We start from the raw sequence: 17240 nt of genomic DNA on the forward strand, positions 1-17240 counted from the left end.
AAGCTCAAAGTGCTTTATAGACAAAGTGCTTTAAAGCTTAACGGTAATACAAGAAATGATAGGTATCAATTCAGAATCATAAGAAAATGACAGATCAGATTAAAAGATAAGCATCACGGGATGTAGAGTTTTAATTAAATGGTGAGTTAAAGAGAGACGTTATTAGATGTTTATTAAAAGTGAGCACTGAGCTCGACTGTCTGATAAAAGGTGAACTGAGCTCCACAGTTTAGAAGCAGAATAACAGAAAAAGTCTCTCCATGTTTTCTGTATTTTACAGAAGGTGTTTATAGAAGGTCAGATCTAAGATTACGTGCTGGAACATAAACAGACAGACTCTCTGTGATGTAAGCGGTGCTTTAAGGTCATTTAGAGCCTATCCTGAACGATACAGGCAGCCAGTACAGCTCTTTTAAAACGGGACTGATATGATCAAACGTTTTAGCTTAGAGCAGGGTGTTCAGAACCATTTCATGTAATAATTATATGTGATCAAGCTTTTAGAGGTGGACGTCTGATTCCTATCACCACCACTGTGAACAATTTTGACTCTAAGAGTTTCACTAGAACGGAGCGTTTCACACCAAACCACTCTGAATGACTCTGTTTACATCTTAACCATTTGATTATGCCCAAATTTTGGAAAATCAGTGGCATTCCCCTTTAACAATTAGGCAAAAAATGACACTTTTACCTGCAGACTCACCTGACTGTGATAATATAATCTTACACTTTAGCTGGAGGTGCTAAGCTATGAATCTGTGGGCTGCACAAAGCTGCTCTCACCTGTTCATACCGGGCAGGTTGCCCCAGAAGTAGCGGGCGCGGTGGGCAGCCGAAACCTCCTTGGCGTCGATCATCACTGGATTGCACTGTGGCGAGAGACACACTTAGGTTTCAAGCAATATAGGGTCACTCTCACAGTGACACAGTGCTCAGTTTCTGAGCTTTTGTGGTCATAAAAATAATGTAATATGTAAATATACACCAATCAGGCATAACATTATGACCACCTCCTTGTTTCTACACTCATTGTCCATTTTATCAGCTCCACTTACTATATAGGTGCACTTTGTAGTTCTACAGTTACAGACTGTAGTCCATCTGTTTCTCTGATACTTTGTTAGCCCCCTTTTACCCTGTTTTTCAGTGGTCAGGACCCCCATGGACCCTCACAGAGCAGGTACTATTTGGGTGGTGGATCATTCTCAGCACTGCAGTAACACTGACGTGGTGGTGGTGTGTTAGTGTGTGTTGCGCTGGTCTGAGTGGATCAGACACAGCAGTGCTGCTGGAGTTTTTAAACACCTCAGTGTCACTGCTGGACTGAGAATAGTCCACCAACCAAAAATATCCAGCCAACAGTGTCCTGTGGGCAGCGTCCTGTGACCACTGATGAAGGACTAGAGGATGACCAACACAAACTGTGCAGCAGCAGATGAGCTATCGTCTCTGACTTTACATCTACAAGGTGGACCAACAAGGTAGGAGTGTCCAATAGAGTGGACAGTGAGTGGACACAGGGTTTAAAAACTCAGACCAGCGCAACACACACTAACACACCACCACCACGTCCGTGTTACTGCAGTGCTGAGAATAATCCACCACCCAAATAGTACCCAAGAGGACTGTGAGGGTCCATGAAGGGTCCTGACCACTGAAGAACAGGGTAAAAGGGGGCTAACAAAGTATCAGAGAAACAGATGGACTACAGTCTGTAACTGTAGAACTACAAAGTGCTCCTATATAGTAAGTGGAGCTGATAAAATGGACAATGAGCACAGAAACAAGGAGGTGGTCATAATGTTATGCCTGATCGGTGTATAAATTACATTTAATAATATGTAATATGTTAATATGTAAATAACATTCAATAAAATAAAATATCTGAGCTAAAATAAATGTAAGGATATAATATGAAATACATATTTTAGCTTATATTTATGGAATTTGGCAGACATGCTTATCCAGAATGACTTACAGTCTAGTCATGTTACAGGAGTAAAGTCATGGAGCATTAGGAGTTTTGCCCAAGGACTCTTGGTTCTTTCCCAGGTGGGGAAAGTCTGCTGGGAGGAGGCCAAAGGTTTCATCTTTGGGGGGAATGCAATGTTTGTGGTGGGCCGAAGCAGGTAGTTTGGTTTCTAAATGTGTCTTTAACAATGACGTTTAATAAAAACAATGATATTTAATAACATCACACTATATTTTGTTACTAAAACACTTCAAAAATACAATACTGATATGAAAAATAGAACTGAACTATTATCTGTTATTGTGAAAATACTGTAAGAGAGGTTTTGCTTTATTCCACATCATCACTGAGAAGTACTGCAATGTGTGCATCACACTTCATGTTTTTCTACTGTAGTCACTGCATTTTAATTTGGCACAAATTCCTCTGCATTCGAGTGTTCCTTACTCTGATACGCTCTTCATCAAACTGGTTCTCCATATAACCACCAGGGGACAGTGCTGAGTCTTGTCCCTTATACATACAGTACTTTAAGGAATGTAAGAATGCTGCCAAAACAAAAAATGATGTACTTTTGTGTTTAACCCTTTAAGGCCATTACAAAAAAATAGCAATTTCTGCCTTTTAACACTTAGAACCCTGGGATTCTGGGGGGAATTATTTGGTATTTTAGGTCAATTATAATTGCAATTTTAAAGTATTTACATGAGACAGTCACACATGCCATATGTTGTTATCTTCAGGAGACCCTGGGCTACTCAGATATGGCATTATTTGACATGAAATTTGGTAGATTTATGAATTTGGTTCATTTATGATCAAAAATGTACCAAGCACCCGCTAAATTTTGTACTTTCTTGCTTATAGAGATCTTGAAAACAATTGGCACCTCAGATTAACCCTTTCTTTATATTATGAAGGCTAAAAGCAGAGATATTACAGAAGCGAGTGGGTTGTGGGTGATTCTGGAGCTGGACTGCTGGCCGATGGATGGTCACAGGTGGATGAAATCACTCTGGATGGTGAGGCAGAGTCTGATGAGTGATCTGATGATCATGTCGCTGTTTTAACCCTTTGTTGGAGTATAAAGGCCAAACAGCAGAGTAATAATCTCAGGATTTGGGTTGATATTCCCGAGCCGAATTACTCACTGATGCTGATGCCACAGCTCGATGCTAGCTAGTTTGGGTTGGGCCTGCTGAGTGTTCTGATATGTAGATCATGTCTGTAGCTTAAACCGTTCTGAACTTATGAAGGCTAGAAGCCAACCAAGCTTTGGGTTCAAGGGGTTAATCTACTCTTCTCTGTTAATGAGGTGATTTCTCAATGCTGCTGTTTTTATTTTGATATGTAAAGAATGTGATCTAACAGAGCTGAAAATTCATAGATATTTTTATGTAACTTCTCACAAACCACACAAAATACAGTGACTGAAAACACAGCAGTGCGTGGAAAGCTCCAGTTCCACATGCTGATCCATTTTACTGACTAAAGTGGACATTCACATGCAGTAACACCTCAGATTTCGGGGTTAAATATCTATGAGGGTGACTGTGAGTGTATATCTGTGTGTGTGTGTGTGTGTGTGTGTGTGTGTATGTGTATGTACCTCGAGGAAGCGTGAGATGTCTCTCTTATCACTGACTCCCATGGCGACAACGTTCTCGAAGAGCCAGAAGAACGGCCTGTCGTCTCCCTCTTTCGGACGAGCCTCATGCAGTAGCCGATAAAACTCAAAAAACAAGCGGCCCGTGCCCTCTGCAAAACACACACACACACACACACACACACACACACACACACACACACACACACACATACAAACAGTTTAATGCCCACTTACACATAAAAGGCACATATTGAACCCCTTAAAATCACAGGATTAATACATCATAAAGCTTGTTATTCAGTAACTACATGGACAAACTGGGTGACTTATTGTCTGAGATTTTTGCCAATCCGATTGAATACGTTCAGATTACAGATGAAGACTGAGGTGTTTATTTTCTCACTCTGCTTAACAATCTGATGAAAATCTCCGTTTACATGCTCACTACAAGTAATCCGATCCACAGTTACTTTAATGTGTAGAGAACCACTTAGTGTAGACGTTACCATGACAACCAGCATCACGTGAGTCCAGTCAGAGTGAGATGAGCAGCAGTGAGCAGTGCTTGTGTTTTTAATTGCTTTAAAATGATGTCAGACTCAGGAAAACGTCCTTCACAGGTCCTTATTTAAAGATCAGAGCATAAACTTCGTCTCCTCTGCAGACCAGTTTCTGCTCCGCCATGTTGAACGGTATAAACTTTCACTGTGACGCGACGAACATGATCAGAACGGACTTAAACTTTCCGATAGGGAATGTAATCAGATACAGGCGTTTACACGGATATTATTCTTCTATTTAACAGATTATTTACAGGATTACCCACCTCGATCAATCAGATAGAAACTGTATTCTGAATGGCCTCAATCAGACTAGACTATTCCGATTGAGGTGTTTACTTGGACATATTCTATTCCGATTGAGCTATTAGTCGGATTATTAACGTATTATTAGGCTGCATGTAAACATGGCTAGTTATCGGTTGCAGAAGTGTTTAACAGATGTTTGGTGTGTGCTGGTCATTTATGGGCTTAACTGACCTCTGAAGCTGGGTCAGAGAAACAGATAAACAAAGGATATTTACAACAGCAGTAAATATCAGCAGTATGCTCTTAAAAAAGATGGTTCTTCAAGGGTTCCTTCGTAAAGACAACAGGTCTATGTAGAACCATGAACACTCAAAGAACCATCTGCATGCTTTAAAGGTTCTCTGCATGGTAAATCTGGTTCTTTAAGATTTGATGGAGAATGTTTTGTAGATGGTCCTATATAGCACCAAAAAACGTTTTCTATTGTTATAAGCTTGACATTGTAACAATAACAGAACTCTTTGAGGTGCTGTATAGAACCCTTTTCAAAAAGGCTCTATATAGAACCATATACAACACGTTCTCAGTCAATCTGAAGGACGATTTCACCATGCAAAAAAAACATTTAAGCATGCAAATGTGTGTTTGAGTGTTCATGGCTCTATAAAGAACCACTGTCTTTACTAAAGAACCCTTGAAGAACCATCTTTTTTAAGAATGTAGTTCAGTTTTGTTTAGTTCCTTCATTGTTTGACGTATCCTGCTGGCTTAAAGGCCCTGATGTAGATCCACACTTCAATTCAGTAGATTAATAAGTCTTAATAAGTCTTAAGACTTTCCCAGCATCCACTAAATAGCCGATGTATTTTGCCAAAATGCTCCGCTTTCTAATCTTGAGTCTTGTAAGCAGTCCTGTAAGGATGAAATGGCTCCCCCACCAGCACAGCTTTAACAAAACTGTGCTTCCTCACAGCTTCTCTGTGTTCCAGTCTGAGAAACCTACCAAAGATCCAAGCTAACAACCAAGCGACAGCTGACCTATCAAGCCTAACTGAACCAGCATGTTGTCAGTTCTTCCGTTTGTTCGTTCGGCCACCCCAGCATTCCCTGTCTGCACATCCAGCAGTGACGTGAAAAAGAACTTTACCTTTAAAGACAAACCGTTATAACAGCTGGATAATGTTTTTAGTGAGTGGGCACAGTTGGGGTCTACAACCCAGCCTGTACAGGTAGAGCCTGTTTCACTCATTTCTCCACATTGCGCTTGTTTTAGCCTGATTGGGAGTGACAGCTGTCCATCACACACATTGGTCAGAACACTGGGACCAGTTCTAAGTGATGTAATAAGTATGTTTTAAGCTGTTTTATTATATTACGTTCTTGCTTTTTTCATTTAAATTTTTCAGAATGATTAATATAATACAAATTAACATGACAGAAACATATTTTACACTTTGACCTCATTAATGCTCAATCAAATCCTCACAGCAATGTTCCAGCATCTAGTGTAAAGCCTTGTCAGGAGAGTAGAGGCTGTTACAGCAGCAAAGGGGGACAAACTCCTTATTAACACCCTTCATTTTAGGAGAAACACTGGATGCGCAGGTGTCTACAGACTTTTGGACACACAGTGTACATCACACTCAGCACCCCCACAATGCCGCTCACACACATGCTCCATACCATAGAGTCCCTTCCTGGCTGGGTTGACGATGGATAGATCGTTGCAGGGGCTCCCACCAATCACAAGATCAAACGGACCCCATTCCTGAATCTGCACACAGAAGAAGAGAAGAGAAGAAGAATGGCAGTGAGCTCAGAGTGAGTGGCGGCGCTGGTGAGAGAGCAGGTGCAGCTCTTCAGACGCAGTGAGTGAGAACGTATTACAGAGTTATCATCTCCAAGACCTTCACTACAACTACTGCACACAGCGTTATCTCTTCATCTGACGCACACACACACACACACACACACACACACACACACACACACACACTGCCTCAGCACTGTCAGGCCCTGAGGGGACAGAAACAGAAACTCTGCACATCAAAGCACACTGTGAAATATGAGCTCCACTAACAGTGAGGCTGAAATATATCTATTACAGAGAGAGAGAGAGAAAGAGAGAGAGAGAGACACACAGAGAGAGAGAGAGAGAGACAGAGAGAGAGAGAGAGACACAGAGAGAGAGAGAGAGAGACAGAGAGAGAGAGAGAGACACAGATAGAGAGAGAGAGACAGAGAGAGAGAGAGACACAGATAGAGAGAGAGAGACAGAGAGAGAGAGAGACAGAGAGAGAGAGAGACAGAGAGAGAGAGAGAGACACAGATAGAGAGAGAGAGACAGAGAGAGAGAGAGACAGAGAGAGAGAGAGACAGAGAGAGAGAGACAGAGAGAGGAGTAAGAGAAAAACTGCTACTGAGTGCTGATTGGTTAGCATTACTGCTACTGAGCGCTGATCGGTTAGCATTACTGCTACTGAGCGCTGATCGGTTAGCGTTACTGCTACTGAGCGCTGATCGGTCAGCGTTACTGCTACTGAGCTCTGATCGGTCAGCGTTACTGCTACTGAGCGCTGATCGGTCAGCGTTACTGCTACTGAGGGCTGATCGGTTAGCGTTACTGCTACTGAGCGCTGATCGGTTAGCATTACTGCTACTGAGCGCTGATCGGTCAGCATTACTGCCACTGAGTGCTGATTGGTTAATGAGCTGATCAGCAATTTGCACTCACTGATGTTATGAATGTACATAATGCACTGTTATAAGGTCCTAAACTGGCCTCCAAAGGTGCTTGAAAATATGACAACAGTGTTGAAATATATTATACTGGTCAGTGTTGAGGAAACAAGCGCATTTTTCTGTATAAATATGATTCAGCATTTACGAACCCAGAGGACGTCACAGAGGATGCTCACGTTGCGTGCAGATGTGCTGGCAGAGTGAACTGGCTCTCAGCGCGATGTGCGCGCGTAACTCACGTGTTTGCGTGTGATGTTGCGGACATCCCCCACGTACATGATGCGTCCGTGGTGCCGCACCATTCCCACGGTGATGGAATCCTCACACACCTCCGACGCCACGTAACGCTCCACCTGGATCCCCAGGTCCTTTAGCACCAGTAAACCTGAGCAGAGGGTCAAAGGTCAAACCAGGACAAACATAAGCACACATTTATACGTCTACATGTACAAACATCAAAGCCCCTGCAGAGTCATGCAAGCTGAAGCGTTTACTTACGAAAGGCATGGATGCCTCATAAACAAACTATGTACAGTTGTACAGTCATAAACAGTCGCATGCAAAAGTTTGGGCGCCCCAGTCAAACCCCTTTTTTTACCTTGATTTTCTAAGTTTAAATAAATGAACACATCCTCTACAGAGAACACACTTCTGCACAGTTTAATGCAATTACTGTTAATTTTTTGAATTTAATATATTTGAAAAAAAAGAAAAAAACAATGTACGTATGCATAGCAAAGGTTGTGGCACATATCATATGTTTTATTTTTTTACTAGTATTCAGTAAATAAATAGAAACTGCACTGTAAAATTTGCAAAAAATGTCAAAAAATTCACTGTAAATGGGTTTGTTGACCTATTTTGCACGCATAAAAAACATAAAAACATGTCATTTGATCCAAACTTTCGCATATGACTGTTCATATAAAGCAGCGCGTGGCTATTGAAGTACACTGTCGGCTGGTGTCCTGGACAGAGAATAAGCTTAGCCCTGGACTATACAGGGTTATGAAAGGAAATTTTCCATTTAAAGGAAAATACAGTCCATTAGTAGGTCTAATCCTTGTCCAGGAAACTGTCCCTGTATGTCCAAAAGTCTGCATAATCCAGTGCTTTTTCTGAAATGAAGGGCATTAATAGTGAGTTTGTGCTGCAGTAACAACCTCTACTCTTCTAGGAAGGCTTTACACTAGATGTTGAACATTGCTGTGAGGATTTGATTGAGCATTAGTGAGGTCAGGCACTGATGTTGGATGGTCAGTTCTGAATCACTCCAACTCGTCCCAATAGTACTGGATGGAGCTCCATCACTCCAGAGAACGGAGTTCCACTGCTCCACAGCCCAATGCTGGGGGGGCTTTACACCCCTCTGGCCTACACTTGACATTGAGCATGATGACCTTGGCTCATGTGTAGTTGCTCCAGAACATCCCATTCTACTGGTCAGTGCTTTCAGATCATACAAGCTGCATTTGTGCAGTTGAACGTATGTGTCAGCAATGAGTGCAATGAGTGGATACTTTTGGACATACAGTGTAATTTTTCTTTTTTAGTGTAAAAACAAGACCACCTTGCATAAACGACACCCAGTCAAAAGTTTGAACACACACTGAAATGAGTTCCTAAGTGAAAATAAGTGAAGGGATCCTCTACAGAGAACCTAAATATGACTTTTTGTTCTGCTAATTTTATTGCACAGTGTTTATTTGCTGAGTTTAACACTGGGAAAAAAATAAAACATAACATCTAAAATGTACCAGAACTTTTGCACAGGATAGATTTTATATTTTTATATGTTTTTTTTTCCCAATATGATAAAGTCAGCCAATAAACAGTAACTGTGCACTAAAACATGCAGACAGGTGTTCTCTGTAGAGCATATTTTCACTTCTGTAACTTCAAATATGTAATTTGACCAGGTTTGCACAAACTTTGCTTTCAACCGCATACGAATGCGATCGGTGAGCTGACCTGTAGCGATGCCGTCAAACAGAGAGAGCACTCTGATTGGCTGCCTCTTCTCTGCCGCTACAGGAGTGTAGAGTTTAGGAGGTTCCTGGAAGAGGGATGTTAATAAGACATTACAGTTAGATATTAAATGACAAATATTACACTGTAATTATCTGTATACATTCTTTCTATCAAATTATAAGCCATTTTTTCATTTTATCCCATCTTTTGAGACATTAGGCATTCTAGATATCAATTGTTACACAAATTATTATTATAATAATCATTATTATACTTCATTATTTATGTTACATACACAGATCGAGCGATAAAATGTTTTGAATAGTAGTGTATAAATTTATTAACACTACACAGGGATACAGAAAGGGGAGTGAATGTTGGAGGTTTAGCGATTGTAGGCAGCATATATGTGATGTCATGAATGATATGCCAGTTTTAGATGATTTTGTACGTTCGGCTCACTGTTGTGAAAATGCAGTATTAAAGGGGATTTCTGCTTTTTCAACATTTCTGCATACTTAAACACTTATATGTACACATGTGGTGGTGATAGGAACCAGATGTCCACCTCTAAAAGCTCCCTCACAGAAAGTTCCTACATGAAATGGTTATGAATTCACTGCCTGATGACTGAGACACTGTTTTACGATTGTATTAAAATGGTTTTGGGTTAAAATTTATGTTTTAAAGATATGTTTAAAGATGAAATAGTCCCCGAAGAAAACCTTTTTTTTTCAGATTTTCCACTATTGTCCATCATCATCATTCCATATAAACTCAGAAGACTCGTGTAGGTTCACTGGTGGTTCTGGATAGTAAATAAAATGTCTGCATTTGTGTTGTAGTCATGGCGACCCCTGGTTCCTATCACCACCACTGTAAAGAAATCTGAACCACTTCAGACCAAACCACTCTGAATCTGTCTGTTTACACCTCAACTACTGAATGCAGAAATTCTGAAAATCAGTGAAATTCCCCTTTTAATACTACAGATTTCGAAAATATGAGGAAAACATAAAATAAATATACAAACTCCACTCTAAACCAAGCCCAAGCTGGTCTTTACCACACTCAAATGATTTAAGCTCTGTTTTTTAATATATTTTTAGCAGTTGCAGTCCGACAGTCCTGAAATGACCCCTACTTCCTGCCATTGCATAATACGGTTCTCTCTCACATACACACATGAACAGTCCCTGAAGTGTGTTAGGTGCGAGTGACTCACAAACTCCTGGTCATGGTTGTTGGCGAAGAACAGCTGAAGGCGCGATGTCCAGTCATCTCTGCGCCGCAGCAGCCCAAACACATTCCTGCTGACGCACATGAAGCAGTTCCACGGGTCCTCTCGTATAGCAGCCTGCGCAGAGCCAGTGCCCACCAGCAGATCCACACACTCCACACAGAAGCACCTGCGCACACACACACACACACACACACACACACACACACACACACACACACACACACACACCGAAAAGAGGCTTTTTCTATTTTGTATACAACAATTTACACCGATCAGCCATAACATTAACACCACCTCCTTGTATCTTCACTCACTGTCCATTTTATCAGCTCCACTGACCACATAGGTGCACTTTGTAGTTCTACAGTTACAGACTGTAGTCCATCTGTTTCTCTGATACTTTGTTACCCTGTTCTTCAGTGGTCAGGACCCCCATGGACCCTCACAGAGCAGGTACTATTTGGGTGGTGGATCATTCTCAGCACTGCAGTGACACTGACGTGGTGGTGGTGTGTTAGTGTGTGTTGCGCTGGTCTGAGTGGATCAGACACAGCAGTGCTGCTGGGGTTTTTTTTTATTTTTGAAGTTTTATTTCATTGATTTTATATGAGTAGAGTGATTATAGCAGCTACTTGGATGCTGGATGGCATTTTAGGCTATAAAAAACCCCTAAGATTTTGCAATGTCACCCCTTCACTTTAAAAAAACTGAGGCAAAACAAGTCAAAAATATTAAAATAGCAAACAATGAAACAAAGAGAAGCAGCCAAAAACATTCATTTTGTTTGGGCGTAGTTTCGACTGTTGGACAACGTTCAGGCCTCAGACATTTTTTTGGGTACACACTTACAAAATCGGGTTCTTCAAGGGCTCTCTAGTAAAAGTTCTGTATAGGACCTATTCATGCTTAAATGAAATGGTTCTTCAGATTGATGGAAAATATAGAACCTTTTTGAAAAGAGTTCTATATAGCACCAAAAAGGCTTCTGCTATTGTTGCAAGCTTGACATCATAACAATAGAAGAACCATTTTCTATAAAAGATTCCATATAGAGCCATTTACAATACACTCTCCATCAATCTGGAGAACCGTTTCACCATGCAAAGAACCATTTATGCATGAAAAGGTTGTTTGAATGCTGTTTAGCTTGTTGCTGTGAGTAAAATGCATGTCTTTTTCATATGTCGCTGTTGTCAGAACAAAACCTTGTATCTCCAAAATGGTAAATTTACAGGAGAAGGAAAAAACCTACATTACCTTTTATGTAAGTCAATGGAACCAGAATTTTTTACAAGTTTTTTACTTTTGGTCCATTCATCATGAAATTTACAAACAATGTAAAAGCCAACAGGTATTTTCAAATTAGGTCAAAAACTGAAAAACGACAAAAATGGAGATACGAGGTTTTGTTCCGACAGCAGTGATATGCTGATACCCTTCAGCATGCAGGGCCTCTGGTTGATCACCCGAGTCACCCTGACGGTAGATCCGGTGAGAGTGATTACTGGGGTACTTATTTGGAAACACTAACGAGTATTGGAAGTCTATAGAACGCTTCCTGGGCCAGCCCCAAATGTGTCTTCATCTTATTACAGCTTCCTAGTAATTATATGAACCTAATAAGCTGTAAAATCTTAACATCATGAATCATCTGACATGTTTATCCACAAAAAAATTGGTTTATATTACTGAAAAGAGTAAATATTTGAACGCTGACTCCAAACTTTTGAACAGTACTGCAGATGTAAACGCACATACGTGCTGAGACTCAGCAGCAGGAACACACCAACACACACGTACCTGCAGCAGTTGTTGTTCCCACACATCAGCACCTCTCTTCCCCCACAGCAGATGGTGCAGTAGGACTGATATCCATCGTCGTCGTACTGATACGCACACTCAAGGAAGCAGTTCTGCACACAGTACAAGCACTTCCTGAGTCACTCAGGGTATAAACAGAGGCAGTTCGGGAGGAGACTGACCACTTTCATTACACTACACAGAAACGGGCACTGTAGGACAGTGTGGGTACTGTGTCAGTCTCACTCAGCTGAAAGAGGAAGTGTGGAGCCAAAAATGTACATAAGAGAAAGTAAGAAAGCTACTGAGCCCTGCTGGTGACTTCCTGTATAAATACAAATAATGTGTGGCCAAGACTAGTAAGGCGTGGGAACAAGATCCTAATCCACGGCCATGACTTAGTAAGGCATGATCTTGTTCCCATGCTTTAGTAAATCACGGCCATGACTTAATTATGTCATCCCCATGCTTTACTAAGGCCCAGTCCCATTTCACCCCTCGCCCCTACCACTCAGCCCTTAGCCCTCTGTTTTGCGCGTTCACGTCTAGGGGTAGGGTGTCCCAATTATTGTTGAGATAGAGGGGCAGGGCGAAGTGTCGGGGCTACATGACCCTCCAAACGGAGGTTTTTCAGAGTCTCCAAACAGAGAGTTATGAGAAAAAAGAAAAACCAGCAAGATGGAGAACAAGAGACCAAAGAAACACACAAATGTGAGAATTTTCTCTGTTAAATAATCATGATAATCACTGTATTATCTTAGTTTAATGCTGTTTCAGTGTATTTTGGTCCTTTTCTTCATAACAAGCATAAAAAATCAATAAAGTATGTTAATGTCTCAGTAGCTAGCTGGCTAACTTTCCCGTTCCACCTTAAATAGTCCAGCAGTTCTGACCCCTGAAGCGCCAGAATGTAACTGCTGCTCCATTTAAGGTGGAACGGGAAAATTCAAACAAGAAACTGAGGAATATCTGACTTCAGCTCCATATCACTGAAGAATTAGGGGTGGGTGATAATAAATAATTGCCCCCCTCTTTGAAGGCATATAGTGCCCTAAATGTAACTAAAGCCCAGCAGTGAGGAGCTGAACTTTACCCTCCTCTGCTGTCACTGCAGACTGGCAGGGTCGCCTACAGAGCAGCGCTGGTAGCTGTTAATGAAGTGATGGTCTTTTTATTTGAGGGTCCCATTTCAGAGGGAAGATTTCAACCACTACCCCTTGTAACAGAGTTACGGTGACACTTGAAAACAAGGGGTAGGGGTAAAAAGAAGAAATGGGATTGGGCCTAAATCATGGCCACACATTATGATCTCATTCCCATGCATTAATAAGACGTAGCTACGCGTTATTTTTATTTATATGTGACGTCACCAGCAGGGCTCCATAGAAACCATCAGTACTTCAACACAACTATAGAGTATGGAAATCCGGAGAGGCCACAAGGTCATTATAATTTTCTGGATTGTTATCTTGAGATCTTAAGATAACAAAGTTGTTAACAAACGCTACTCAACAAACGCTACTCAACCATTTAGCTTGCGTGGCCGTAACTAACTGTTGTATAATTATAGATGACTTTATTTATAAACACACTTTCAGGTTCAAAGGTTTGGTCGACTACATGTATAGTATGAGGACAAATGTGTACATTTGCCAACCGTTCTTTAACCCCTCAAAATCCCAGGTGTGTAATAAAACTCTGGGCCCCCTGGTGGTCCTGGACCATTTAAGGGGTTACCCATTATAACAGCTCCATATCCAAACCCACCTTGCAGCTCTGGCACATGGCTCCAATGAAGAGAGGATGTTCGAGTGACACGTTCAGACTTCCACAGGATATGCACATGTCTGCACACAGCAACAACAACAACATCAGCTTACAGAGATCGGTGCATAAAGAAGGCCTCAGAAACAGTGGCACAGACTCCCACACTGTGCTGTGATCCTCCAGGAGCTGGTGTAAAGTGCATGAACTCCCAGTGAACAGCAGTTTTACCCATATGGAAAAAATATATGGACATATATTTTTATATATTTGAAATACATTTCAAATACATTGCAGTTCAGCCCGAAATACAGCCCAAACACTAAAGCATATGTCAGAATAAACTGCCATATTAACCAAATATATTTTAAAATACATTTGTTTTAAATGTATGGGGAAATACTATACATAGAAATGTACCATAAAAAATAAATATATGTAAACGTATTTATCAAATACATTTGAAAATGTATGAAAACAGCCAAAATCCTGTCTAATGCGCTTTACTGCTCGATACTTTTCGAAATGAATATTAGCAAATGAACCTTCAACATGACAAAAGCGAGTGTTGTAGGTATTGATACTCTGTATTGTATACATACATAATTAATGTATTAATGATTAAGTACAATGAAAAACACAGAACTCAGTACAGTTCATTCAGCTCATGTATATTTAGTCATATCTGTATCCTTTGTTAAAATATAAATATAAATAAGTGCATTTGAAAATATATATTTAATAAAAACATTTTGGCCATTTTCATACATTGCAAAAATATATTTGATAAATATATTTGGGAAATACATTTAAAATGCATTTTTTTCCCATATGCGAACTGAATGTACAAGCTCAGAAGCAGCAACAGTGACCGTTAACTATCTAACTGGGGCCAGAGGTCAAGGAAAGGACAGTTTAAAGACGACAGCTGTCTCACCTTCAATATTCCGGCACTTCTGACGCACCTCATACACGAGTCTCTCTGGAAAACACACAGAAAAAAAACCCTTAGCTGAGTCCGCACGCTTGCAAGTATTAAATAAAATTAGTGAAACGAAAATTCCTGGCTGACAACGAACTTTGGCTTCGGCTGTTGTTTGTGAAATTTTTCATCATTTCATAAACTGAGTGTACAGATGGCATCACTGCGCAGGGACTTTATTTATGTTTGTTTCCTGTGTGTCAAATGGGATTTTGTGTTTTCTAGTGAAATCAAACCTCTAGTGGGGAAGTGTCTCAAGCATTGAACCCTCTTCTGACACCAGGGAGGAACACAGATTATAAATCTAATTGAATGTTCCTCATAGAAACACATCTGTGCTGCCCAGGGGTGTAAGGAAATATCGATACACTTGAGTATTGCAATATTATGTTTTGTGATACTCTATCGATTCTCAAAAACACTCGATTTGTCATTAATGGTTTACATGCAAAGATTTGTGGCAGACAGTTCATTTTATGTTGTATTTAAACCTCCGACCACTAGATGGCAGTGTTATGATATCTTTATTAAACTTTTTCTTTTATTCTGATTTTATGCATATGATAAGTTTTTCTAAAATTGGACTGAACAAAAACACAATGTCACCTTGCTTACAGTATCGCAATATATCGAACTGTAATCCCTGTATCATGATACGTATCGTATCGGCAGGTTTTTAACAATACTTAGGCCTAGAGACTGGCACAGGGAATACTCAGGCCTAGAGACTGGCACAGGGAATACTCAGGCCTAGAGACTGGCACAGGGAATACTTAGGCCTGGAGACTGGCACAGGGAATACTCAGGCCTAGAGACTGGCACAGGGAATACTTAGGCCTGGAGACTGGCACAGGGAATACTCAGGCCTGGAGACTGGCACAGGGAATACTTAGGCCTGGAGACTGGCACAGGGAATACTTAGGCCTGGAGACTGGCACAGGGAATACTTAGGCCTGGAGACTGGCACAGAGAATACTTAGGCCTGGAGACTGGCACAGGGAATACTTAGGCCTAGAGACTGGCACAGGGACTACTTAGGCCTGGAGACTGGCACAGAGAATACTTAGGCCTGGAGACTGGCACAGGGAATACTTAGGCCTGGAGACTGGCACAGGGAATACTTAGGCCTAGAGACTGGCACAGGGAATACTTAGGCCTGGCACAGGGAATACTTAGGCCTGGAGACTGGCACAGGGAATACTTAGGCCTGGAGACTGGCACAGGGAATACTTAGGCCTAGAGACTGGCACAGGGAATACTTAGGCCTAGAGACTGGCACAGGGAGCAAACAGTGTTTTTAGCCACTGTTTTGAGTTTTCCTAATGATTCAAATGATTTGTTAAGTGTCCAACTGAATTCTTTAGGGGTTTTATTTTGGCCACAATTTTCAAATTTTTTTTCTTTCACTTGAAAACCGAAAGTGCCACTTTTGACCATTTTTAGCTGAAAGTTTGGTGCATCCTTTCCTGAAATGTTTGTGTATAGTTCACTTGAGGCTGCGTGAGAAACTTTGCGTGTGTATTTGTGGGTCAGTAACAGATGTCTGGCGTTTCTAAAAGCTGACGTGCATGCGGCCAAGAGTGTGTATGCGTATGTAATACCTCTGGTCCCTTCATCTATAATCTCTTTGATTTTGGGTTTCTCCAAACTGCTTTTCCTGGGTTTCTTAGGGGCCGGGCAAGCTGCAGCTTCTGGCTCCACCCACATCTCTGGATACACCTCAGTGTACGGACTCTGCTCCGCTGAAACACACACACACACACACAACACTGTAAAAGACACCTCCTGCTTTATCTTCTGCTGTTTAAACATAAATACAAGCATGTCCAAAATAGTGATTTTACAGGAGAGGGAAAAACATTCTCTACATTTAATGTAAGTAAGTTAATGTAAAGAGGCTTTATTCCAAGTGATTCCGGGGCTTTTCTATTGGTCCGTTCATCACATCACTTCAACTCAGGGTAAAGGACAGCTGGCGTGTTCGAAAAGGGAAAGATTGTTTTTTTTGGACAGTGTCAATATGTCCCTCACCTGATAACTGCCCTAGAAACAAATCAAACGTTTAAACAGATCATCCAATCAGGTGTGTCCAAACAAGTGTTACAGTATAGTTGTATCCTCAATGGCAGTATAGTAATGTACCGGGCAATCAAATGATAAAGCTAATTATCAAAATCACATTTTTTTAATAGTTTGATAAAGCATACTTGATGTATTTTCAATACAATGACTACACCATCCTGTCCCCCATCTATTAGCAGCAAAGACTTTGAACCTTTGAAGACTTCGAGGGGCCTTTATCATGGAAAACTCAACTTTTCTAAATGAAAGAGTGTGTAAACATT

General features: G+C 41.0%; 1 protein-coding gene across 12 annotated transcripts in view; it reads right to left on the reverse strand.

The window, feature by feature from the left end:
* dnmt3aa (DNA (cytosine-5-)-methyltransferase 3 alpha a) overlaps positions 1 to 17240 on the reverse strand; it is a 135378-nt gene that overhangs the window by 8921 nt on the left and 109217 nt on the right. For all 12 annotated transcript variants that reach the window (XM_036581110.1, XM_036581102.1, XM_036581109.1 and 9 more), the window contains 10 exons: positions 16497 to 16637; positions 14851 to 14895; positions 13917 to 13996; positions 12150 to 12262; positions 10332 to 10515; positions 9107 to 9191; positions 7375 to 7520; positions 6077 to 6167; positions 3585 to 3733; positions 787 to 872 (listed from right to left, as the gene is read on the reverse strand). In XM_036581110.1, coding sequence (XP_036437003.1) covers positions 787 to 872; positions 3585 to 3733; positions 6077 to 6167; positions 7375 to 7520; positions 9107 to 9191; positions 10332 to 10515; positions 12150 to 12262; positions 13917 to 13996; positions 14851 to 14895; positions 16497 to 16637 — 1120 coding nt within the window. The remainder of the gene's footprint in view (positions 1 to 786; positions 873 to 3584; positions 3734 to 6076; positions 6168 to 7374; positions 7521 to 9106; positions 9192 to 10331; positions 10516 to 12149; positions 12263 to 13916; positions 13997 to 14850; positions 14896 to 16496; positions 16638 to 17240) is intronic.

This window comes from Colossoma macropomum, unplaced genomic scaffold (assembly GCF_904425465.1).
Source record: "Colossoma macropomum unplaced genomic scaffold, Colossoma_macropomum, whole genome shotgun sequence".
Lineage (NCBI taxonomy): Eukaryota > Metazoa > Chordata > Actinopteri > Characiformes > Serrasalmidae > Colossoma > Colossoma macropomum.